Source organism: Diadema setosum, chromosome 19, assembly GCF_964275005.1.
Source record: "Diadema setosum chromosome 19, eeDiaSeto1, whole genome shotgun sequence".
NCBI classification, from domain to species: Eukaryota; Metazoa; Echinodermata; class Echinoidea; order Diadematoida; family Diadematidae; genus Diadema; species Diadema setosum.
In genome coordinates, this window is record NC_092703.1 from 35,048,343 (window position 1) to 35,075,738 (window position 27,396).

Consider the following 27,396-nt stretch of genomic DNA (forward strand, 5'->3'; position numbering starts at 1 on the left):
TAATTGTGGAAATGAATGACGGTAATATTCGACTCGGTATGATACTAAAATAGATGTCGGATGTTTGCTCATACTTTTGGAAATGAAAAACGATAAGACTCAGCTCCGTATGGTGCTAAAACTAATGTCAGATATTTGATTTTGCGTTCGGAAATGAATAAGGATAACATTCGGCTCCGGAAGACGCTGAAATAAATGTCGAATTTTTGCTATGACGTTTGGAAATGAAAAACAATAACATTAAACTCCGTACGATGGTTAAATAAATGTCGGATGTTTCCTTATACTTTCGAAAGGAAATAGCAATATTATTCGGCTCCGGAAGATGCCAAAATAGATGTCAGATTATCGTTTTTATGTTCGGAAGTGAATAGCAGTAATATTCTGCTCCATCATGTCCATACGATGCTGAAATAACTGTCTGATGTTTGCTTTTAAATTTCGAAATGAATATCAGTAACATTCAGCTGCGTTTAATGGTACAATTAATGTTTGATGTTTGCTTTGACGTTCGGAAAAGAGTAACAATAATATTCAACTCCTTACGATGATAAAATAAATGCTGGATGTTTGCTTTGACGTTCGAAAGTAAATTGCAATAACATTTAGCTCCGGAAGATGCTAAAATAAATGTCGAATGTTTGCTTTGATGTTTTGAAATGAATAACAATAATATTCAACTCGGTACGCTGATAAAATAAATGCCGGATGTGTGCTTTTACATTCGAAAGTAAATGTCAATAACATTCAGCTCCGGAAGATGCTAAAATACATGTCGAATGATTGCTTTTACGTTTGGCATGTTTGGAAGTGAATAGCAGTAACATTCTGCCCCATACGATGATAAAAAAATATTGGATATTTGCTATGGTACATTTCGAAATAAATATCAGTAACATTCAGCTATACGCTTGATGGTCCAAAATGTCTGATGTCTGCCTTGACGTTCAAAAATGAAAAACAGTAACATTCGGCTCCGTGCGATGATAAAATAATTGTCAGATGATTCATTTCACTGTCGGAAGTGGACAGCAGTAACATTCGGCTCCATTCGATAATGAAATAATGTCGGATGTTTGAAATGAATAACGGTAATATTCTGCTCCGTACGATGCAAAAATAAATAACAGATTGTTGCTTTAACATTTGGAAATGATTAATGGCATTAATCCGCTCAGTTAGATGCTAAAACAAATAGCGGATGTTTGCTTTCACGTTTGGAAATGGATTAGGATAGCATTAAACTCCGTATGATTCTAAAATGAATGTCGGTTGTTTGCTTTTACATTTAAAAATGAATAACGGTAACTTTCGGCTTTTTACAATGCTAAAACAAATGTCGGATGCTAACAAATGTCAGCAAATGCTCCCATTTTCTCATTTCAAACGTAAGTTTTGACCTCCTAAATATATAGGCATCAACTTTTATAATAATCTCCACGCCTATTTGTCAAAAACAGAGTAAGATGATTGAATTTTCTATTCATTTGTTTTAGACATGGGCATCTGTATCACTTCAGTAATGCTTAATATCAATTTTCTATGTTTAGTAGGACCGATTTAGTTTTTCTAATGTTTTTCCTGATTTTTTTTGTGTGTCACCAGATTTTACTTTCGACCACCAGAAAATAAAAATCAATGATATTGGTGGCCCGATAAAAGTTAGTGCGGAGCCCTGTGTATTCTATTCTTCATTGTGATCGGCCTATACTTCCAGATTTTCATAATCGCATTGCTGGAAGAAAAAAAAAAAGTTTCAGTGCTTGCGTTCTCGGGGAAGAATAAATGAAACAAACTTCGTGAAAGGCAAAAAAAAAAATAGCTAAAAAAGGCACTATACGCAGAAGATTGATGTTTTGACAGTGGAGCGTGATTAATGGCAAAAACGTAAGCAGGTGCTCCCGACGGTTGAGAAATCTACGCGCACGGTATGACTATCTCGATCAAAAATCAAAACACAGTGGTTAAAGAAAAGCAGATGATGGGACAGCGCGTAGTGCTTTCGTAAGCACTCCATTGGCACGGGTGCTATGTGCATACCATGTACGTGTGTTGGTAGGTGTTGGGGATTTTTCTTGTCAGCTGTGTACCGGGTATTTCTTTGGGCGCGCGATTATCAGATTACAATCGAGTGTGAAAACATTTGTGACATGTCTTCGCGGTCCACGCGCGCTTAATCGGAGATGCTGAGTGATGCTTGCAATTTCGATTCGAGCAACATGCTGGGAAAAACAATAAGTTAATTAAGATCGGGACATTAGATTTCCCTTCGAGGTAACCGAACTTCGAGTTATCTTTTTCGAGCTATGCGAATTTTAATACACGGAAACTCCATAGGAACAATCGGGACTTTCATGTTGCCCCCGAGGTAAGTGATATTCGGCTTATCCGACGTCGAGGTATCCGAGTTTGACTGTATTATTGTTGCTATTGTTGCATTTGTTTGTTTAAAAACAGAAGTGGTAGAGAAGGAGAAGAAACTAAATTGTAGAATCTCTCCTTTGCAACCATGCTTTGTGCTGTAGAGAAGTTCTGCACTATATGCTGATTAATTGCTTTGACAAAAGGCAGCACTTCTGTTTAAGTATGCATCACTCCCCATTACAACAAAACCAGTAAGCGGCTGTTCGCTATCCGTTTTATCAAATTATTATTATTATTATTATTATCATTATCACTATTATTATTATTATCATTATTATTATTATTATTATTATTATTATTATTATTATCATTATTATTATTATTATTATTATTATTATTATTATTATTATTATTATTATTATTATTATTATTATTATTATTATTATTATTATTATTATTATTATCATTATTATTATAATATCCGGGGAGATCCGGGATTTTGGTATGACTGTACACACGGTATCAACACGGCAGCTACACGGATAAGGCCGGAAGAGCGCGGCGTCTACACGGACAAACACGGCATCTACACGGATCAACACGGCAGCTACACGGCAGCCACACGGACCACCCCGGACTGCTCTGCCAACACGGCAATCCCCGGATGACGCCGGATGTTTTTGACCTCCAAAAGTTGCCGTGTTGGCCTCCCGGCGTCAACACGGATCTCTCCCCGGATCAGATCCGGGGTGGTCCGGGGTGATCCGGGATGTCTATGTGACTGGGGCATTACGTTTCCGTGCCTGTTTGTCATTTTACCGCTGACAAAGATTCTGCTAGGGTTAAAAGTTAAGGCCCCTTTTGATCCATTTTAACACTTTCAGCAGCAAAATGTGTAGGGAACAGGATATGCCCACAAAAAATAGTAAAAAAAAAAAATTTGTAACATGCTGCTAAACACGCAGAAACACCCATTAGCCCATTTCTTTAATCTGAAGATTTAACATTAAAGTGCTAAACCTACAGAACAAATTATCCAGAAATTTGCACAAGATGGTTAAAGGTTAAAGATAATAAAAAGTTTTGGTACCTCAAAAGCTTCCCTGAATTTCCTTGTCTTGGTTTGTGTTTCAGGTTAAAGTACGTTGTCTGTGAGAATTACTCGCCCCAAAGTGCTCTCATGTCTTAGTAATCATGCAATAATGGTTTCGTACCAGAGCCGACGCTGTACAGCGTCGATAAATATTGTACGAAACCACTGACTGCGACCAGCAGCATGCAGCCCATTGTACGCTTAGCTAACTGCGACCAGCAGCCCCATACGCATAGCGTAATGGGGCTTCGCATTGTAGCATTCAGGATCATGACAGAATTAGTATCGCGGGTAAATGTCAACTTAAAATCCAAAAATTTCTTCGATTTGAAGACTTACCAATTAAGTTGAAGTATTGAAAACAGGCTTCGAACAACGTTTGGTTCTGCCAATAGTCCCTTTCTGTTCGAATTGATGACTGAATGTGACTCGGTCGAGAGGACCTTGGGAGAGCTACATACACTGGATACCATGGCCAGCGCATGCGCACACAAACATCTTATCCGTTCATGGATTTGAAATTCGTGTGCATGTGATGTGTTCGCATGCACTGGCTGTAGTATTCAGTGTACTGTATGTAGCTCTCCTAAGGTCCTGTCGACCGAGTCACATTCAGTCATCAATTCGAACAGAAAGGGACTATAGGCAGAACCAAACGTTGCCCGAAGCCTGTTTTCAATACTTCAACTTAATTGGTAAGTCTTCATATTGAAGAATTTATGGGATTTGAAGTCGACATTTACCCTGCGATACTAAATCTGTCATGATCCTGAATGCTACAATGCGAAGCCCGATTACGCTATGCGTATGGGACTGCTGTTCGCTATGCGTATGGGGCTGCTGATCGCAGTTAATTGCATGATTACTAAGACATGAGAGCACTTTGGGGCGAGTAAGTCTCACAGTGTTAGTTATATGAAAGGTACTTTAACCTGAAACACAAACTAAGACAAGGAAATTCAAGGACACTTTTGAGGTACCAAAACTTTTTATTATCTTTAACTTTTAAAGATATTTTAATATTCCTTTTTTTTTCAGTCCTGAGGTATTTGCTACAAGAAGATTTGAAGAAAGGCTGGAAGGATTTGTTCCACACCATATTACCATCAAGTTCCACACAGAATTTCAACATTTTGTCATGCTATAGAACCTACGCATAAATTTGCACATATTGTGAAGAGATTCCACTCCTTTTTATAATGCCTCCCTGGTTACATTCATAAAGTAAAGGCATGTTGGTGCCAATACTCATCCATTCCAGCATGTTCATTTCCTATTTAAACTGAAATCTGAGCTTGATTCACATGCTTCAAGTGCCAATAAATTTTACCAAAGGAAAAAAAAAAGTGGAGTTCTGTATAATGTGAGTGAATATGTGAGGGATAAATAAATCTGTAGCAAGTAAGGACCAAGTCTAGGGAAAGTGTGAAACAAACACTCTGTGACTAGCATTCTTCCTGTCTCATATCCTGATGCTTTCACAAAATCAACATATACACTGTACTTTCACTTTCCATTCCTGAATTCACTCATTACAAGCCTGTCTTTTTATACTTTGATTTCTCACACGGAACAGGGTCCCATTTCATAAAACTTGTTATCAGTGACAACTGCCACATTTCTATCACAAATTTGCTCTTAACCAATCAGATGCAAGGATTTTAGTAGCCTATAAACAACTATGACAACTTGTCACTGATAACAAGTTTTACGAAATGGGGCCCAGGACAGACCTGTGTCTGTTGTGGGGAATCATCAGGTTCAAAAAAACAAAATGAGGGCCTGTTTCATAAAACTTGTCATCAGTGACAAGTTGTCATAGATGTGACAAGCTACTGAAATCCTTACATCTGATTGGCTGAGAGCAAATTTGTCATAGAAATGTGGCAGTTGTCACTGATGACAAGTTTTATGAAACAGGCCCCAGTAGAACTACTGTACACATTTGTATGTCAAAAAAAAAAAAAAAAATTACAACGGGACCCTTTGCAATGATAACTTTAAAAATAGTGAATCAATCCAAATACAATTTCAGGGTATGAAACTATAACTCATTTCCCACATCTTACAGAATACCCATTCGATTTGCTTCAGTGGCCAATGACAAATGAGGAAATTTGTAGAGCATATCAGGAATCTCTTCCCTCCAAGTTCTGTCTATTGTGTTCAAACAGAAGAGCATCCAAGTGCTAAACTTGGAAGAATCAGACTTATGACATGCTTTACAACAGTTCACATTTCTCTGTGACCGCTTAACCAAATTGAATAGGGATTTCTGCAAAATAGAGCTAAGATGTTATATTTTAAGACCCTGAAATAGCATTTAGACAGTTTAATCATATTGGGTGTTATCAATGCGAAATTTTGATTGTAATTCTTTTTTTTTCTTTTTTTTTTGGACATACTGTATAGAAGTATTTAAACATATCATTCTGTAGATAATGGCTTGTAACAGCTGTGTCTTTCCACACTAGTTTGCTGGAGGCAAGCTATCATTGACCAAATACAGTAAGTTATTTATCCTTTAAAAACTTCAGACAATACACAACCACATAACATGGAATAGCAACATTACATAGGACTTAGAGTAAAGTGATACCATTTACAATGTACACAAACTGTATACGAACTCTATTACATTTCAAAGTACAAGTTGTTTGTAAGTAAAAACAGCAAATCAAATGACAATAACCCTCCCAAACAGCATTGCCAGATGAATGTTGTATTACTTTTGGTTTGCTACTCGTAACTCCTCAGCTTAGTTTTATTCATAGACTTTCTCATTTGACACATTTGAAAGGGGAATGCTGATATCACAATTAAAAAAGATCGAGAGAGGAAAGGTCCATGCTGAAAAGTCGATGCCATGAACATGAGGTAGAAAAATCTTGCCATAAGCAAAGAGTCATGCCAGCATTCCTATCACTTACCCGCTTTCTCTTCCGTTTGCGGATGTTGTTTTCAATATCTTTTCGTTGTTCATTACACCATCTCTCAAAGAAGAATTTGGGATCTGTGTAGAACTTCAAGCCATCCTTGCCATCTTCCCTGCAGAGTCAAATAATGCCAATCAAAGTAAGTCAAGACATTCTGGACAGGAGTTCTGTTTGTACCACATTTCACACACATCAAACATGGCTGGCTGGGTGAAGACACATTAAGAACTTGAAACACTTCTAGTGCTTTGTTGAAACTTTAAATCTGTATTGTTCATAAACTCAATAATGTTCAATATCATGGGCTATTCACTAAAAAGATGCTGCGTTTGTGTCTTATCTAATCATTACTCTATACCTGATTGGTTTATCTGCTCGCCTGTTTGCTTGTTTCGATTAGATATTAATAGCCCACTGGGAGTGAACTTCACACTCTGAGAGCACATACATGTATTTTCAAACTGAAGTCATTGTTTGATCTCTGCAGCAAGTTTTCAAAAAAAAAAAAAAAAACTTTACATATTTACATAGAATCCTTTGTGTTGTCACAAAGTTAGTGCTTTTGGAAAATCGGAGGAAACATGTAATTCATCTCTATTTAATAAAACATATCATTTAACATTAAATGTTATCAAGATCTGACTCTCCCAGTGAATCAGATATCTACCCATCACATGCACTGTGACTGCTTTACCTGAACCGATTAAGACCTTGAAGTGCTGGAGTGGGGTCAGCTTTACTATACATCTCATGAAGAGCAATTGGACGTGTTTCAAGTCCAAGCAACATAGTGTCAGGTTTCTCTGAGTTCTGGTAAGGCATGGCCTCCTCATCATAGAAAACTATTCCTGAGGGTATTGGCAGCAGGGGGATTAAGACATGTACAACTTGAACATCATGGCTACTGCCTTGTAAAACATTTGTGTGTTTATCACCATTGCCATGACAACTCACCTCATCATGGAACGCCAGCTTTGCATGGATGGCATTCTCATGCAAAATGTACTGAGGAAATTCAATGAAACTTCACCATCCAGACAATGTTATTCAAGATCAAACATGCATGTTGTGAGGACAAACATTGTTAACTCTATGTGACAGCAATACTAGACATGGGAGTGCTCCATACACTTGGTTTCATTGTTCAGGAGTTCTTAAACCTCTCAAGAAGTGCATCAAACTTTTGTTTGATTGAACAAAATTAGAAAAAGCGATCAAGGTACAATATAATTAATCAAAACAAAGAATAATCATTAAAACCACTTAATACATTTCTTAATGATAGAGTTTGCATTCATTTTCTTGAACAGTGCAAAATCAGAACACTAAAATAATTGCAATATTATGTGCAAATGAACACAATACCAGTTCCAGTTATACTATAATATATTTCATCACTTGCACAGTAGTTTTGTATGATTTTTTTATCTTAAATTAACTTGTATACAATCTGAAGAATTTAGATTTTGTGGGACGAAAAGAATCTTGACATTGCCCAGAAGTCTTTCTGTTCTCCCATGAAATAAGAGTTCTAATATAATGAACACCATCTGCAGAAATCTCCCATGTCTTGCATTGCAAATAAAAGAATGATGACATGCCATCATACAGTGAGTCCCAGCTACCTGAATTGGTTGAGTAGAGAAAGCTTGGGTGGCTTCTCACATCTCATGTAGGTCTCCCTCATAGCTGACGGCATGGTGGGTGAGGATACCACCTCAGTATCAAGGGCCAATGAACTTTTGAAGGCTTTGCGCATGTGAATGTCTTGAAGAGAGACTAATGGAGAGGAAGGGTATGAGAGAAGGAAGGGTGGAATGGAGAGTGGAGATCAGAGAGCAAAGCTGGTAAATGAACAAAATCATAACATGATAACAAAACAAAAAAAAATGATACTATGAAATATTTTGAAAGAAAACATCTACTCACATCTACAGTGTAGCTGTTAACTACACTTGTACATCACTGAAGTCAAAGCAACAGATACTTTCTGTGAAAGTGTGGACACTTACAGTGTACATACATGTATCAGAAAAATTTGAACAATTTGAGTGGCAGCATGTCCTCTACAGATTTGTCCACATCTTTGACCAAAAAGAAAAGGAGATAATTATTGAAAATGATTTGCCTACAGATTATTACAGTACAACAAATCAACTCCCCCAGTTTTCATGTAGTCAACTAAAATGTATTTGGTACGTCTTGAACACAGTCACATAGAAATGCATCTTCTGCATATTAATTCCTGAAGAATACATGTACACGTATATGCAAAATCATGATCATAACTTGTGTAGGCAAATAATTGATAAGTACGTTTGTACGTGTGCATTCCATGAAGTGACATAATCCAAAAATGTGAATAATTATTTCAAAGTACGTTGTCACAAAGAATCAATGCAAACTAATAAACAATCAACTGTCTTGATGTCCTTTTTTTTTTTAAAACTGTAAACCAATCTGTTGCTTTGTTTTATGTTATGTGAACAGAAATCTCCTCTTCAGACACACTAAAACCAAATCATCTGAGATGAAATGTTGAAAATTCGTGGTGCTTTTCATTCAACAAAGTACAAAGTGTACCAAGGTTAAAACACTATTAAAAATTGACAATATGATGTTCCATGAGAATTGCAACAAATGTTCTACAGTACTTTAACAATGAAATTATTCTCATTACTATCAGTAGATGTAAATGATAATTGACAGCTGTAAAACAATTTCAAATTATTGAACATACATAATGTACATGTACATGTACAATGTACCCTACAGTGAATCTTATCTGTGTGTTTAAAAAATTCAGGAAAATAAAATCACAAAACCTACAAGTACAACCACAGCCCAGATCCCGACAATGGCAGGATTTATGAAAAATTGTGAAAATCATGATACAAAAGATGTTGAACAGAAACATACAATACAATGAAATTCTATTCTACAATGTCTCTTTAGAACAAGCTATGCAAGTAGAAAAGTGTACACACATGGCCAAATAATCCTGACTGGAGTCAAATGATATACAGTGTATGTACACTTGTATGTACAGTGTATGTGTACCAAGAGCTGAATACATTTTGATGCACGTACATAGTTTGTGTACACTGTGTTTTCGCTGAGGGCAATTCTATTCTAGCAGGTCTGCACTAGTCATGTTTTTTTAATATTTCAGTGGGCAGCAAATGAAGATAGATTCAATCAGGCCACCTTTTTCTCCCAATGCTGCCGGGTCTTTATATTCTACTAATTCAGAAAGCTTACATGTAGTACACTCTGCAAAAACACAAATAATATTTACTTTCATACATAATGTACACATACATGTATGTATTGGGTGGGGTTTTATTGACATTTTAATAGCTTATCATACTCTTCTGCAGGATGTTTTCATTTTGCAATTACAGCTATCAGCCATTACCACTGGCAACAAGCTATAGTACATGTAAAGAGGGGACAGGAAACAGGCAAGATGATAATACATGTACGCAATTGGTCACATGACCACAATCACACATTCCAGCATCCTAGTGCAGCAGTGGGGATGGGGAAGAGACCCAAACTGTATTCAGTCACGGTCCAGCGAGATCTACAGCGGTCCCACCCCTCCTGTACAGTGTTAGTACGATGAGAATCAAGTGTCAAACTGAGAGCTAATTAAACGACGAGAGCATTACGTCACCTGAGTCATTAAGCAGGTTGATGAGTCATCCGATACTGTGGTCTCAGGTCAAGTATGGATAGTTTTCATAAAATACAAACTGCACTGTACGTATGTAAGTGACTATTTAAACAGAGCAATGTAAAGTTACAATGTCATTACTGTACAACTGTACATTAAACACCTTTTTATACTTTGTCTATACTCCTCATACTGACCTTCATGTACACAGTTGTACTCAAAGTACATTTTGTAAATTGCACATTACAATTGTATACATTGTACATGTAGGCCTACAAATATACTAGTAACCAGGGAGATACAACCAAGGGGTGTATGTACAGTGAACATGTGTGTACACTGTACGTGATCACACTTACAAGTACTGCACTGACAATGTACATGTACAACTGGTGTATGCACGTACAATTGTACAATCATACATTGTACATACTGTAGTTTGTACACTCGTGAGTGAACAATGTACAGCTGCACAGTGTACAAATTGTAGTATGTACATTGTAGGTGAACCTTGCACAGTTTGTATGCATGACAAAATTTTGATATGATTGATATGATAGTTCTAACATTGGAGCACTGACATTTCAAACAAGAATCCTTCTGTACACATACATTGTACATGTACTATGTACTGTAGGTCTGTGTATGTATCAACTGCTGTGTATTCAAATAGCCCTAAATACCCAGGTGTACATGTATATGAGTGCCGTAGTACAGCCTAATTGTACACTTGTACTCTACATGTATGGCCACGTTCATGCAAATTTCATAGCCAGAATCACAAACATGAATCATGATTCAAAATGGCGTTTCAAATCACGGTCTCAGCGGAAGAGCGTTCATGCGGGCTTTTGCAACACTGATTCTGGCTCTGCTCATCCTTTGCCATTGCGCAGCGCACTGCGCAGTTTGACCATGTCTCTGCAACTCGAGCCAGTACGCCTCCTTATGCCAACTGATCAGCCAGTTTTAGGCCTTTACGTTTTTATTTCGGTGAATACTTTCCAATAAGCTGTGGCATTCAGGCTCTGCTCACAGATCGAGGAATACTCTTCATTCTTTGTCTCTCCAATTGTTTTCCCTTGGTAGACACAGCGCTGCAGCCATTACTATTATCAACTCAATCGGACAGTAATTACATGTATTATTATATTAAACAGCTAGATACTAAAGAATCGGTGTATGGCGATGTAAACAAACAAGTGCAAGTATGGTATCGAAACACACGATTCATAAGATGTACACAAGCAAGCGAACAGAACAAGAAGCTGTGGGATGCCCCAAGAGACACGCATGCGCACAGCGCACAATGACGTCATAGAATCATGATTGAAATCACGGTTGCGTTCGTGCGGTTTCGGCGATCGTGATTCTGGCAGAATCATGATTCAAAACGCCCTTTTTTCTGCATTTCAGATTGGCGTTTTGAAATTTAAAAAATTTAAAAATTTAAAAATTTAAATGGAAAAATCGCATGAACGTGTTTAGAAACGCAATTCTAGTTTCGCATGAACGCAGCCTATGATGCAAGCAGATCCACTGTAATCAACATTAATTTGCCACCACTTGTACAACTGCAGCATAAATGTGTGCATACTGTAGGCCCTACCAAGGAGGTATGAGAGAACCTCCTTGGCCCTACTAACCTTTTGAGAGGTTTTGTTTTCCTGAATTTCCTGAAGTCTGGTGCTATTCACGAATTTAAAGACACAGCGAAAATATTGACTCCGATCCCGATGTGACATGCACATACTGTACAATATGTAGGCCTACATTTCTCTGTTCAGTAATGTACTGTACTCCACGATTGCAAATTAAACCACTCGAGAAATCATAGGGAAGTCCCAATTTGTGAAAATCTAGACTTGCTTATTATATGGCATACAGTAGATCATACATCACAATGTATTTCAGTCTAGTGATCACTGGTACTCCCTTGCACACTTTACTGAATATATACATCATCCTACCTGTACTAACAGCACCCGTGGAAATCCACGGGTCTGAGGGGTTTTATTTTTTTTTCTCACAGATACGATTTTGCACATTTTTATTGATGAAATAAAAAGAAATTTTTTTCTCATTCTTTCGTTACTTGTGCTTGATCTCTTCTACCCATGATCACCAACCCCCCCCCCCCAAACACACACACATTTCCACCCCCGTAGAACAAAAAAAAAACAACAACAACTACAACAACAAACAAACAAAAAACAAAACAAAACCCAAAAACAAACATTCAGGGCAAAATCACCAAAAACGCTCATGAGATTCTCCGGAAGTTCTGCCCACAGATTCTTCCCGTCGAAATGGGGAGATACTATTGACACTATGACTTTGATATTAATTATACCCCCTGCTCTTGCATCCATGCAGGCACCCGAGGGAATCCATGGCTGGTCTCAAGGCCTAGCATTTTTTTTTTCATTCCTATTTCTTTTCCCACGTTATGAGAGAAAAATATAATATTTTTGATCGTCTTCAATTGCTCCCTCCTTTTTGTTTTTTATCACCAAAACTTGGTTTGATCAGGAGGTCACCTCCCTGGTTTGATATATCATAGAACCATCCGTTTATCTGCTTCAGACTAAACATCATCATTATTATCATATTATTATTCTTATTAGGCCCCTATTGTTATATTGCTATTATAATTATTATTGTTATTTGGGGAGGGGGATCATAGTCATTAGGTTTTATAAGTATTAGGCACCCGTGGGAATCCTCGGGTCTCAGGGCTTCGTATTTTTCCTTTAATATTCTTCAACCACGTTATGAGAGAAGAAATACACAAAGAATATTTTCGTCTTCATTTGCTCCCTCATTTCTGTTTTCATAATCAAAAACTTGGTTTAATGGATCTAGAACCACCCGTTTATCTCATTGATACTGTTCATTGTTTTTATTATCATAATGATTAGCATTATCATTATTATTGTTATTGTTATTGTTATTGTTATTTTGTGGGAGGGGAGATCATAGTCATTCGGTTTTATTACTATTTTATATTATTCATTGACATGGGGATGAATCAAGGGAATTAAGGAAAAAAGTTTATCGGTCAAGGATAGTGAATGTCTTTTTTTTCCCGTCATGTCAAGGTTACTCTACGACTGATAGACGTTTCAAATAGCTTCATTATCATTGCTATTTCATTTTAAACATCAAAACAATCCAGTACCTGTCTGTGTCTCTTCCACCCACTCTTAAGTTATGGATCATAGCACCCCCTCCCCATTCATTTGCATTGGCCTATTGTATTACTATCATTATTTCAGTGTATTATTATTGTTATTATCATTATCATTATTACCAACATTATCATTATTATTTAGGGGAGAGGAGAGAGTAGAGTCATAATATAGGGATGATCAACCAAGGGAGGCGGAAATGTTAATTTGTTAAGAATTGTACAAATCTGTTTCCCCCATTTTCTGCTCTTGATAAAAAGCTTTTCTGAAGACAGTCCTGCGCAAACTGTCCAAAACTGCTTCACTGCACTAACATTGCTGAGTAGGACTACTTCATATACTCAGACCCTAGTGTTTTTGTTACTATTGTGCTGAGAGAAATAAAATATTTTCGTCTTCGTTTGCTCTCTTCTTTTTGTTTTTATCACCAAACCTTGGTTTGATGGATCATAGAACCACCCGTTTATCTGCTTCAGACTGTACATTTTTATTACCATTATTATCATACAATGTAATCATTAATGTCCTTCTTCTTCTGCTTCAGACTGTACATTATCATCATTATTATCATCATTATTGTTATTATTAGTATTATAACTATCATTATTATTATTATTATTATCATCATTATCATTATCATTATCATTATCATTATCATTATTATTATTATTATTATTATTATTATTATTATTATTATTATTATTATTATTATTATTATTATTATCATCATATTATCATTATTATCATCAGTGATATAATTGGGGAGGGGGAGATCATAGTCATTAGGTTTAATAAGTACGCACCCGTGGGAATGGGTCTCAGGGCCTCGTATTTTTTCTTAAATATTTCTTTTCCAACGTTATAGGAGAAAGAAGAATATTTTTGTCGTCATTTGCTCCCTCTTTTTTATTTTTATCACCAAAACTTGGCTTGATGCAACATAGAACCACACATTTGATGTCCACTTGTAACTTCAAAAATTGGCGGTCAGCAAAGCGAGGGTTTCCCACACGTCCGCTCGTCTTATGAATATTCATGTTTACAGCAGCCATGCAGTAAACGAATGAACAGCGGCGCGTGTACTCTGATATGGAAGGGTACGATCGGCAAGGACAAAATTTAAGTGGATATTTAGCCGTCCTGAACAGTCTGAGTACAATGATACCCGACTTGAGAGTAAACTAAATGACGTACCTGAGTTGCATAGTATCCTGCAGTTGTGCAAAATAAAATTAAATAACAGCATTCGTTGTTTTCATTTGGGCACACGAATGGCGACATCGCTGTGCGTAAATGCCCTTGTACTTATATGACCGCGCCGTGTATTATACCATAATGAGTGTCCAATCACGTGCACGCAGATAGTGTTTCGTGTAACCATCGTCAATACATACACAGGCGCAGGCCACACACTGGCATACCGTACCCGAGAGTATATGTGTGCGTGCGTGCGTGTCCGCTGGAAGATGACAGAGATTTCGCTGCACGCCATCATCTCTAGTATCCCCACTGTCTCTGCAAGCTAAAAGATGGACGATCGAGAAAGCAGGAGTCCAGCGCAGGATCGGTGAATATTTAAACGCTCGGCTCTGTCGTCATGCACAAAAATGCATTATGCATCTATCTAATTAATTTTTCTTTTTCGTCCTCAACGTCGACACGGAGGCGGAGCGCGGACGAAACCCAGTCGAAGGCATGTATGTAAGAGACCCTCCCGCTGCCGACGGCACCGGTCTCGGGGGCCTGGAGCCGACGGCTCGGGAGGAGATACATGTAGACCAAACAGGAAATACATAAGGCCCCAACAACAACAACAACTTCGCCTTTTACTGTAATAGATGCTCAAAGTGCTGGAAAACAATTGTGCTCCTTGTAGAGTGTGCGAAGAAATCAATTACACTGTAGAGCAATACAAAATGTGCCTACAACTGCACTACAATTAGACACATGTACACTTTACAATCATACATCTTCAACAAAAACTACCGGTATAGGCCTAATGACAGACCAATTACAATGTATGTTCTTCATGTTCATTTGGATTATTACACAAAATATTTTCTATCAATGTACACTGTATTTGTATTTCGTACAGACAGACAATGAGGTACAACTGTAAATGTCTATATATTGTACCATTGTAGCATGATATTGCTAGTAAACCGTTTGTTACAATTGTAGCATTGCATGCAGTACCTGTAGGAACAGCTTTTCAACTATCCATCACTGGTGCTATAAGAATGGAGATTTTATCATACAGTAATTATACCCTGTTGGTTCAACTGGCAAGTGCAATTATAAAGTCTTAACAAACTAAAGAAGAAATTCCTCTTTTACATCACTAAAAAGTAGATTTAAGCAAAATAATTTACTGTACCATACAGTTACACAATGGAACTTCAGTGAGCTACAAGCACATGTAGGCCTACAAAGTATATAAATATTTTTTTTTCTTTTTTTTTTGGTGAAGTAAGATCTGAGGAAGAATTTTATTAACTCCAAAATGCCTTTTACATTTTTAGGCCTACAAATGTATACAAATGTACTTTGTCTTTCAGCAATTCAAGGAGAAGGCCTACTGATCAACTACTTGTAGTGTGGCACATACAGTGTTTACACTGTACAGGGGCTGTACGTATGCGTGACATATACTTACATTGTAATCACTGCCTGTTGGGGCTATCTGAAATAAATACAGTTAAACTGAATTATTGCAGGCAGTTTGTCTAAGCTGGTTGGCCTTGCGACAGTTTCTTCAATGTAAAGAGTAAAATAACAAGACATTGTAGATGTGTAAAGATCTGCAGGCACACAATGAGTGATCCCAAGTTCGGTGTAGTGCTAGTGCTAGTGCTAGTGCTAGCTCCTAAAAACAACTGCCTTATAATTTATCGAGCTCCAACACTGACGGTCAGATTAACACAACGATACTAATCACAATTATCAATCCCCTGGCACAAGGTATTGGTATCAAACCATCACAAAGTCCACAGGAATTGTGTGACGAAAAAAGTGATTGTGTGTGATTACAGTCAAACAGTAAAAGATTAAGGTAGCCGTGACTGCTTAATTTTATTCACATAGTGAGGAAGACAGATTAAAACACCACAAATTCCAACCTGTCTTTATAATACAACAAATTAATTTTGCTCCCATGCTCAGATCTATGTAAACTGTGGACTTGTCTAGAGTGTTTGTGTACGTTGTATGGGTGACCATCACATTAGCATCTAAACTTTGAACGTAAAACATGCATCTAATGGAAGTGAATGTGGGTCTCTCTCGGCAATGCTATAACAACAGCACCGAACTTGAAATGACAAAGATGATAATCGCAAATCCCCACGCCTTAGTAGGGGCTAGTGTTAGCCAATGGGGAAAAAAAACAAAACGAAACATGTACATTTATTGTAAATTGCTATCACAAATGGGGGAGCTCAGTTCAGCAGACGACATTCAACACTGAGCCCAGCACCAGCAACCGGAAATACATCATAAATAAGTTTTTAGGTCAACCTTCCAACACTGACTGATTTCAAGTTCGGTTTTATCACCGGTCAGCACTAGCACTACTGTACCACCAGCACCGAACTTGCAATGTGTACACTTGTACATAATATTTACACCTATGTATAAAATTTACAGAATCAGATCTGGCAAGAAGGTGGCTTTTCCTTGATACAGTACCTTTGATACAAAAGAAAATGTCATGAACAATATGTACACTGTACACGAAAGAGCAAACTTTAATATCATCTTCGGACATCCTGTACAATTTTAAACGAAACTGATAGGTGTACTTCCTGTATCATCAGAACAATAATATGAATCAAAATATCATTGATTTTGTTTTTGTTTTGGTGTTGTTGTTGTTGTTTTTTTTTTATCAGTAGGGGGATACAATTAAAGGAAAAAATTCTAAGCTAGGCATTTCTTCAACATGCGACATCATACTGTACAAGGTACATGTACATACAATGTAGTAATTACATGTAGTATGTACAGTAATGTTAATATGCTGAAGAATTATATCATGAAAAGGAAATATTGTTAAAATAAACCATGCACCTACATACTTTATGTACAGTACACTGCATGTATTCATCTTGTATCAACTGTTTTTAGGTTATTAGAAATGATTTGTGCTGCTAGCTAGACAAATTGAATATTCCCACTACACTACGTACGTAGCAAGGGAAATCTTTCAAGTAAATGTACTAATTAAATGATGTGTGCCTCAAATCAACATGTCATAACCAGGAAAGCGTATGTACAGTTGTACATTGTGGGTGGAGCACACTATACATTGTACAGCTTGTACTGCACGTTGTACTGGAGTACCGGTAAACTCTGAACGGGATATTTCAAGGGAGACAATGCACCATCAATAGCAATCATAGCCCACATTGGAATGATCAAAATGCACACAGCCCCACAGGAACAGCGAGCACTAATCTGCAATGTGCCTCAAACTGCAATAATTACCAGATACGACTTCTCCTAGACAGCCTTCCTTCCTAAGTCAGAAAATATCATCTACCAGGAAATCACATTTACACATGTCACCTTCAATGACATTTAGGGCTCTTTTGGTGCCTTCCCTTTTAGATGGGAGAGAGCAGCACACGCTGGAGCTTCCATTTCCTGCTTCAAACAGCTCTTTCCTGCATTCCATAGCTTGCTGTAGACTTCAAGAATAGCAACCTTCTTAAAACTACTACGATAAACTCTCGTGATCTTTGAGACTTGATAGCAAATCCTGTACTTGTACAGCAGTACTAAGGACTAATGCAAAACATAATGAAGGAATTATTTCTCAACGACTTGATTTGGAAAGTTGATCCTCGGAAGCAAGGCTGTCTAAATTCTTAAGTGACTTTCCTGAACACACCAACAATTCACCGTATGTTTTTGTACAGTGTACAATGTAACTTATAACAATGACTGATGGCCATTCTATAAGATTTCAAAATAAACCATGAACTACCTGAATACGACTTTTCTGCTGGCTTAATGCTACAAGTACAGTTGTACAACTGTACATCAGCAAAACTGTAAGGTACCTGTAGAAAAGCCAAACATATATTTTCTGACTTACTCTTTTCTTTATGTGGGATATGATTCTACAGGTGTGTAGTATTTCTCATTTTGTCTCTGAGGTTCTTGATCACAAATTCAAACACTTGTAAAATTGCTACAGAAGTCCCTACCTACATTGTATGAAACAGAATATTTGTACAATGCTCACAAAATAGACCTTATGCATTTACGTCATCACTCACTGACAACCTCTCGCGACGCCATCTTTAGAGGGCAAGCGAAGTCCTTGACAATGCAGGCATGCAGCTACCTATGTGCTTTTCTTATGCGCGCTAGCGGCGATCGCCTCACTCGCCGCCAGTCCTCAGGCCAGTGGCAGTTTTTTTTTTTACCATCAAACAAGTTTGACATGTATGACATGACACATTATGCAGCAATATTAGGATAATTTTCTCACATTGTGCAATCGAAATACTCACAGTAACTAGAGAATTCCTAGATTATATCGCAGAAATTTGTATCCATACTGCAACATCGCCGTTTTGAATTTCATTAGCCAATCACATGCGAGGTACGTGTTTAAGTAAAAAAAAACACGTAGAAATCTACCTCACATGTGATTGGCTAACGGATTCGTAGGTTGATGAGCTGTTACGACCGCTGGTAGTTGCATCTTTTTTCATGAAAATTGTGCCAAAATGGTGGATATATCATTAACCTGGTGAGTGCAATGCATACCTCAAATGTCGATTTTGCTATACAAGCTTGAATTTCCCGATCTAGGGCTGTACACTGTAGATTACATGCAATAGAAAAGACAGTAAAAGAAACACCGATGTTGTGTGTAAATGCCCATTGCCTCGCGTGTAAAAGCACGCTCTAGCAACGCATTGCTTGCCCTCTGAGGGAGGGCGCCCTTCAGTTGGTAAGACCGTGTGACGTCATATGCATAAGGTCTATACAGTATCAGAAGTAATGTACATGTGTACAGGGTGTACAATGTGCAATGTACACACTGTGCATCATCACTTGCTGCTTGATACATGTACAATGTACCTCCAGTGATATAGTTGCCCATAGTGATCACTGAGACACCTTTATAGGCACATGACCTGTTTTAGAAAGGATTAACATTCTTTTTCAGGAAATAACTGTACCCAGTAGAGAGGGTCATTCGCACAAATAGGAAAACATGACAAACATTAGAAAAATCTTACAAGTAACTTTGCCAAAATTCACCAAAAATATTGGCAGAGAAATTGCACACAGGTGCATGACTTTTTATTAAACCTTTGCTTAAACTGCATTACACAATTTGCAGTGTGAACCTTCTCCGCTTTCTGTCATGTGACTTCCACTTCATGGCAACAAGTGAAATGGAAGCAAGCCAGCCAGCCTACTGTATTGCTTCTACGGTGTATACTGCAGCCAGTGTTGTTGTGAAGCCAACCAGCCTACTGTATTGCTTCTACGGTGTATACTGCAGCCAGTGTTGTTGTGAAGCCAACCAGCCTACTGTATTGCTTCTACGGTGTATACTGCAGCCAGTGTTGTTGGCCACCGACTCTTGAGCATAATGAATGCATGCACTGAGCACATCGCAGTGACAAAAATTCACATCTCTTCTCAAGTGGGATATCATCATTTTTCAGAGTACCGTAGTGAGAATGGAAGGGAAAACTATAGAAAATTACAAAATGGTGCAATATTTCCCTATTGAAAATGGGCTTGAGGTGAAAATGTTGCCTAGTTTGGGATGATTGTATGCATACTAATGTATCATACCTGTACTGTATGTGTGCTGACAATATTCAACGGACAAAAACATGGGGCCACTGGGAAGTGCAACACCATGGATTGTTGGTTTATTTATTCTAATCCATAATAGTTTAATATGTTAAATATTCCACTGAGTTACAAATTACACAGAGTAAATTTTTACTTTTGTGAAAATGTCCACATTAGCAAACCACATAAAGGATGCAGGTACATTTGTACCGGTACTTGTAAGTGACCCATAGATACAGGATGTGATGCACAAGATACTATTGTATAAATGTATGAACATTTTTAGATCATGCTTGTTCAGCAGGAATCTTTGTGTAACTTGGATTTCCGGTCTGGAGAAAGAAAAATATGAATGAGACACTCTACACTGTACAATTTGTGCACTGCACATTCAGCCTTCTACATACATGTACTATAAGTGTACCAAGGTAAATTATGCATTGCAGAAACACATTTAGACCTCATCACGATATTCTGTTGAAATTCAGTGTCTTTGAAAATAGTGATCAAAATAATATAAGTCATCCTTTGCATAGATCTGTCATTGCAGTTCTTGTTGACTATCATAGGGTTGTAACAGTAGAGGGGACTCTTTCTTCAGGCGTACAATATTCGTGTTGGTGTACAATGAGTGCTGCTGATGACATCACACTACAATCCCTGGCCACGCCAAATGGGGATCCATTGTATGTAAATATCTGAGGGATTCTCATTTATTTCATGCATAACAGTGTTCACTTTAGTACAAGGAAGTAAGTTAGTGTACCAAAGCAACTGAGGTGACCACCCATTCAAATCCCTACAGACGATACTTTTTTTCCATTTCCTGCACAAATTTGGACTTCATAGGCCAAGATAGACAAGTATACAATTATGAAGATGTGGTTTAACTATTACAGATTACATAAATCTGCTAGCCCTAAGAAATTCAAAATTTTACATAATACAAAAACATTAATAATAAACATACAATTGTCTGCACAGGACTAGCCTTTTGTCAAGGCCCTCTCGCTGTAATGGGCGAGCGAAGCGAGCCCAGCCGAGCGCGCCAGCGCGAGGGCCTTTTGAGATCTGCTTCACACATTATTATTCATGACACGTGAACCCTTCTGAATACTCATTTTAATGGCTTCCGGTCAACCAATGGAATGGCGCGCTCCCCGCATCCTCAGCCTTGGTGGTCATGCCTGTTCGCATGCATCACTGACCACCCGAGGAGGTCTGCCACGGAACTCTACACACTCTGTGTGTAGAGTTCTGTGAGGTCTGCGGCAGCGGCGTGCATTCGCTCTATTCAAATCGGGTTCGAGCAGACAGACACGCTGATTGGACCCCGACTTTTGCTCCCGAAATCGGGGAGCAAAAGTCGGTAATTCAAAGGGCTAACAAAAGGATGCGAAGCAGATCTCAAAAGGCCCTCGCGCAACCCCACTCAGCCGGGCTCTCTTCACCATACAGCGAGAGGGCCTTGACAAAAGGCTAGCACAGGACTTGTCCAAAAAAGCTGTTATGGTTTACAAATTTTGAAAGTCTGAATTAGAAAAAAAAAGTCGTGTGACTCAACTGTAGCTTGGTAAATGGAGAAAATAATTTGTGTTGGTAAACAGAGAATCACTATAGAAGTGTCTTGTATTTCTAGGTGTGATGTTAGTATTACCTTGATCTCTAGTGGCATCCAGCTTTGTAACCTTGTCGGAGAGTTTATCAATGCGATCCTGTAGTGTGTTGGCACGGTGTGACAGCCCCATGGCCTCCCGGTACAGCTCCCCAAAGATGTCTTCTGCATGCTTGCCTAGGTTACTCAGCTGGCGAATAATACTGGCCAATGTGAAGTTTGTGACACACTCCAGCTCATTGGAGATTTCTCGGCCGATGTCCACCCTGCTAACCAAGACAGGTTCAACCTCTCTCTTGATTAGAGGCATGTTGGCTGGTTGGAGCTCCCTGGGCTGGGTTCAATGCATACCTGTAAAAGGTAGGGGGAACAAAACAGTGTGGTATGAGTAACAGCCATGTTTCAAAAAACATAAAACACATATCCATATACAGTAAGCATGTGAAAGTCAAAGCATAAAAACAAACATATTTGGTATTTATAGTATTAGTAAAAAGAATACAAAAGCTGAAGTACCACAATGCTTTAGCTCTGTAATGTCAAAAGCTTCTATCAGTTACAAATGTGGTACTTTTTATTATAATCTCAGGGTGCTACATAAGCACTTGCCTGATTGCCCAGGGCAAGTGAAAATCAGATTCCGGCAAGTGTTTTGAACAATAAGAACAAATGCTTGCCCGAATTGGGCAAGCAAAAACTTTGAAGCTACTTTTTTTCACTTAAATCCCCCAACAAGCCCACAAAATTAACCATACAGAAGCCCAAAGATAATGGCTGTTAAGTGACGCAACACACTTAATATTTCATTTTAGCAACTTTCCCACACTAACACTGTACGTGAAGAAGTCCCAAAGCAATGCAAAGGCAACACTTGATCGGACCAAGTTTGTTACTCCATAACATTGCGTTTAAAGGAACTGTACAATACTGGGTGAGGTGGGGATTCATGTTTTGAACATTCCTAAGTGAGAAACTTCTTATGAAATATGAAAGAGCATGTAATTCTAAGAAGGATTCAACATTTATTTGATGAAAATTGGTTTCCAAAAAAGTGATAATAATAAAAGGTGACAGGCCACGCCTTTTATTAGGATCTTTGTTTCACCTTGTTTTTGGATATCTCGGCCATTCCAAAACTGATTTTCATCAAATAAAGTGGATTTTGAATATCTCCCAAAACGTTAAATGCGAAATTCTCACCTCAACCAGAACTGTACACACCCTTTAAGCTTGCAAATCAATGTGTGCTGTTTATTCAAATGATTGTATTTTATTAAGTCCTTAACTTACCTGTACACATGACTTTCTATATTTTCTTATATTTTGGGCTTTTTTCGGGCAAGTAAAATTGATATTTGGGCAAGTGTTTTGCATCAAATTTGAAAATCTGCTTGCCTGACTGGGCAAGTGGTGAAATAAAGTTATGTAGCACCCTGAATCTGTGCAGATTTCACTAGGTACTGTCTTCATTATCTACTGTATGATCTGAGGCCATAGCTGTATGTACATACAATGTGAATGATGGACTGAGCATGAGGAGTTATCCGAAGCACACCAGCATAATACATGTAATCCTGATACAATATACAGTACATGTAATAAACAAGATGAACAGCTCTATCGTAACTGGCTCATTAATGACTATTAAAGTGGAAAGGTCTCATCTTGACCACCTCATGAACGACCAAGTGGAAAGGCCGTTCATGTTCATGGTCAACTCCTGACTGACCAAGTTGCTCCGATATTTATTGTAATTCTATGATGTACTATAATTCAGATTTTGTCATTCACTTCTTATGTAACAATGTAGGAGCATCATATGGAAAGGGCTGCATTCTCCATACATTATTGGCATAATGTCAAAAATTGTACATTACAGAGGCAACATCTGGAGCATAATGCACTCAACACTAATAAATGAACCATAGTACATGTAGTAGTGATGGATGACTATGAACATCCAAATTAAACTTTGTATCACACACTGTACTAGTCAATGTCAGCCAAACTTAAAATGCCATTTGTGACTGATACTCAGTAGAGAGGGTATTTGGCAAGGATTGAGTTGTATAATAGAGCTGCCAAGTTGGTTAATTACTTCCTTGTGTATGGTTACTCAGGAAAATCCCTGTAATGAATATGTGCCATAGGCAGACAAGCAATGAGAAAATACATTGTGTTGTACTCTGACTCTCGTCTGGACATTGTACCTGTACATGTCTGGAGTACACTGTATGGGATTGAAGGGTACTGTAGAAAGGCAGCAAAGTCCATGTTTGCTACAGTCATGTGCACACTCGGACTCCCCAATGCACATCCACAACCACAATATTAAGTAGGAGAAAATAGAAAGTTCTGTTTTTCAATCATGTGCTTTCCTTCCTCTTGTTTAGATCACAACTCTGAACTTCACGAATCAAGGCTGAGACTGTTTTCACACGTACCAAGACTGCATAACTTGAATCACAATTCTGATGATGCATCACTAAAAACACGATTCAAATTATGCATTTTGGCTGCATACCGGTTTATGCAAACGCAAATCGCGGAGGGCGATTTGAATTGTTATTACTCTATGATGTGTACAATGCTACCGACAGGTATATTCTTGAGACCTTTATAAGGAACAAAGTGTTGTCCTCTCTTCCAGCAGGGCCATGCCAGGGCGACGCCAAATGAATGAAAGGAACACACACTTTCAATATCTTAACACTTCCAGTTCCAACAAGGTGTCTGACATGAACAATATTCATCTTTTCTTCATAGGAAAATCCACTGTACCTAAATTGACTTTCAAAATAAAAGTAAAGTAAAAAGAACAAAAACAAAACAAAGCACAAAAAAAAAAATAAAGATTTCATCAAATCCAGGAAATTTGGAGGGTAGTGTTTTTGAAGTTAAGCCAGCACAGTATGAATCTAACTATCATTTTCTCTTTGATATCAGGACGACCATAATATCATGTGGACGCTGTAATCTTTTTTTTTTTATGTTCTATTTCCTGTGTTTACAAAGCTTCTTTTTTTTTCATGATGAAATACAATTTGTTGATGTATAGAGGGAAGAATGGGTATGAATTGAGCAATATTGATTGCATGTTTATGGGCATTCCTGCATTCATTCTGAGGGGTAACACAATAGTTTGACCTTGCAGGGTAGGCAACAGTTCATTTCCCAGCAAATAGAAATTCCATCACTTTAAAGTAAATACCACATCGGATACATGTACAATAGCAGACTCCTACACTAGTCCATTTACATTGGTGAAACTAGAGCACTTTGGACAGCATAGCACCTTTAACAGTTGACTGGGCTACCTCCCCTTTCTCAAACAATCCTTAAATTGCGTCATATTAGCATACTATAAAATGAGGAATGTTCGCGTGCATTTTAGATTTGCGAATTTCATGAGAGCCAAGATTTGTGAAATTAAATGCACCTGAAAGTTCTTGTCTACACTATGCATTGAAAATTTCATGCTGCGAAACAGGCCATCGACTCCGATTCGCAAAAATTATATGCCGCAAAATATTGTGTTTTACAGTATTACAGTGAGTATTTATATGGACTGGAGTAATCTTCATAACTGCATTCAAGATAGCTAACCTACAGTAGAGATTTCTCTCTGGTGCCTTGTAGGGGATACATGATAGAGCAAATTGAAATGAGCCATAAGGGTGAAGGTACTGGTAAGAGCTAAATATTCAGTACATTGTCTTTTATTTCACACACGTTGTAGAGGCATCTTGTAGGGTACAGCATGATTACAAGTCCCTGCTCAGGCATGAGGTGATGTGAGAAGAGGGAAAAGAAAGGGGGGAGAGATGGAGGAGTCTTAATACTGCATGCTGTACTCCCATTACATGTAGGTGAGGTAGAGGGAATTCTTCAGAGCCTCTCGCTGTGAGTGACTTGGATGGCAGTGATATCTTCAGTCTTTCATTTCCGTTTTGCCTTGGAAGAATTCATCAGTCACAGAAAATAAAACAAGAAAGACTACTGGTTTGGGCTTATGAAATAATGAATGACAAAAGTCTGCACTCAAAATTATCAACATGCACATTGTAAAAACTAAAATACAATATGACATGATCTGATATTTTCTTGGTCTGAAAAAAAAAGAAGCACTGTGATTGCAGATAACCATACAAAAACAAAAAGAATACGGTACCCCCATTAAAGGAATCACGTACGGCTGTGGAACATTAAAAGTTGTTCATCCTCATCAACAGTATTGGGCAGGCTTAGAGAAAAAATCACACTTGCTACTCTCTAGCTCTCTGGATCCCCAACACCATGATGTACGTTTTTCCTAGCCAGGAGTACAAGGCTATGCTTCTAGCCTTTTTTTTTTCTCCCCACTTCTTGGCAAAGTTTGGGCTGACGTAAAAGAAGACTTGATGCTTCCTTTCTACAGTACTGTTTTGACGGTTGCTACACTACTTCATCGTCAGTCCCTAAATTGTAATTGCAATTGATATGTTGCGTTGCTGAGGGGTATTCATGCCCTTTGCCACAGGAGACTGAGATGAAAGATGGGACAAGGAGGCACAAGGACACCTTCTCAGCTAGGCAGAGTCCTACACTGATGCTGAGACACATCATATGCCATGACACATGCTTCAGGTTGGAGTGTGAAGTAGTGTACAATGTACAGAATAACAATCATTCTAAAGATATTTGAAAGAGTAGTTAAAGTATTCTACTCAATGTACAGGATGCTGAACGGTTTATGACAAGCTCCAGGGGTCCATTTCATGAAAGTCTTTGTACAAATGTACAGCCCGTATGAGAGATTTTTTGCTCATAAGTCACACTTAGTAGCATGAGAGACTCATGAAATGGACAAAATTTTACTTCTCTCATACATGTACTGTAGCTACAATGTAACATTTATGAACAACTGTGCCATCTGAGATTTATGTAAAAGACATTCATGTGATGACTTCATGAAACCGGATCCCAGAACCGTGTACATTGTACATCGCTTTATATCATTGATGAAAATATTATACATGCACTGTACATGTAACAGGTTCTCTTTCTCATTTTGTGTTGGTGGGTAAATACAGATGAATGTTGTAGCGACCTTTTAACACAAATTTACATTCGTCGGAACTCATATTACTACATGTAGAAAGTGAACCTCATGATACTTTACAAAGCAAATTTTCTCTGAAGAGAATAATTTGAAATAAATCCAAAAAGAAAACTAGACTTGGAATTTGTCAACACTGACAAATTAGGTGATCCGATCTTTTCGAAAATCAATGATTTGAGTTCTGATCCCAATATAGGCATGACCATACAGGTTTCATCTGTGTTTAGGAACATTGGCCGTGTGATGTTTGGATTCTCATTTAGAAAAGGGAGTCAGGTCTGCCATCTTTGGTACCAAAATTCCGTATACACTATAACGAAGATACAAAATGAAGTACATATGACCTTTGACCCCACTTTGCACAGCCAAAGATGGCATCTGAGGCAAAAAGTGGTTATTTTGTGAAATGATCCCTTGTAACATGGTCTTTACGTGTGCAAAATATGGAAAAGATAAGACATGTATTTACTAAGATACAAGATGATACATTTATGACCTTTGACCCTAATTTACATACCCAAGATGACGTCTGATCAAGTAGTTGTTATTTTATGAAATAATGTACATGACATGAACTAAACATGTGCAA

The 27,396-nt window shown here is 37.9% G+C and overlaps 1 protein-coding gene across 1 annotated transcript in view; it reads right to left on the reverse strand.

Moving 5' to 3' along the window:
• Window positions 1–27,396, reverse strand: part of LOC140242597 (uncharacterized) — a 50,792-nt gene that overhangs the window by 4,168 nt on the left and 19,228 nt on the right. The window contains exons 2-4 of the mRNA XM_072322348.1: window positions 21,749–22,057; window positions 8,019–8,172; window positions 6,388–6,505 (exon numbers count right to left, since the gene is read on the reverse strand). Coding sequence (XP_072178449.1) covers window positions 6,388–6,505; window positions 8,019–8,172; window positions 21,749–22,016 — 540 coding nt within the window. The 5' untranslated portion in view covers window positions 22,017–22,057. The remainder of the gene's footprint in view (window positions 1–6,387; window positions 6,506–8,018; window positions 8,173–21,748; window positions 22,058–27,396) is intronic.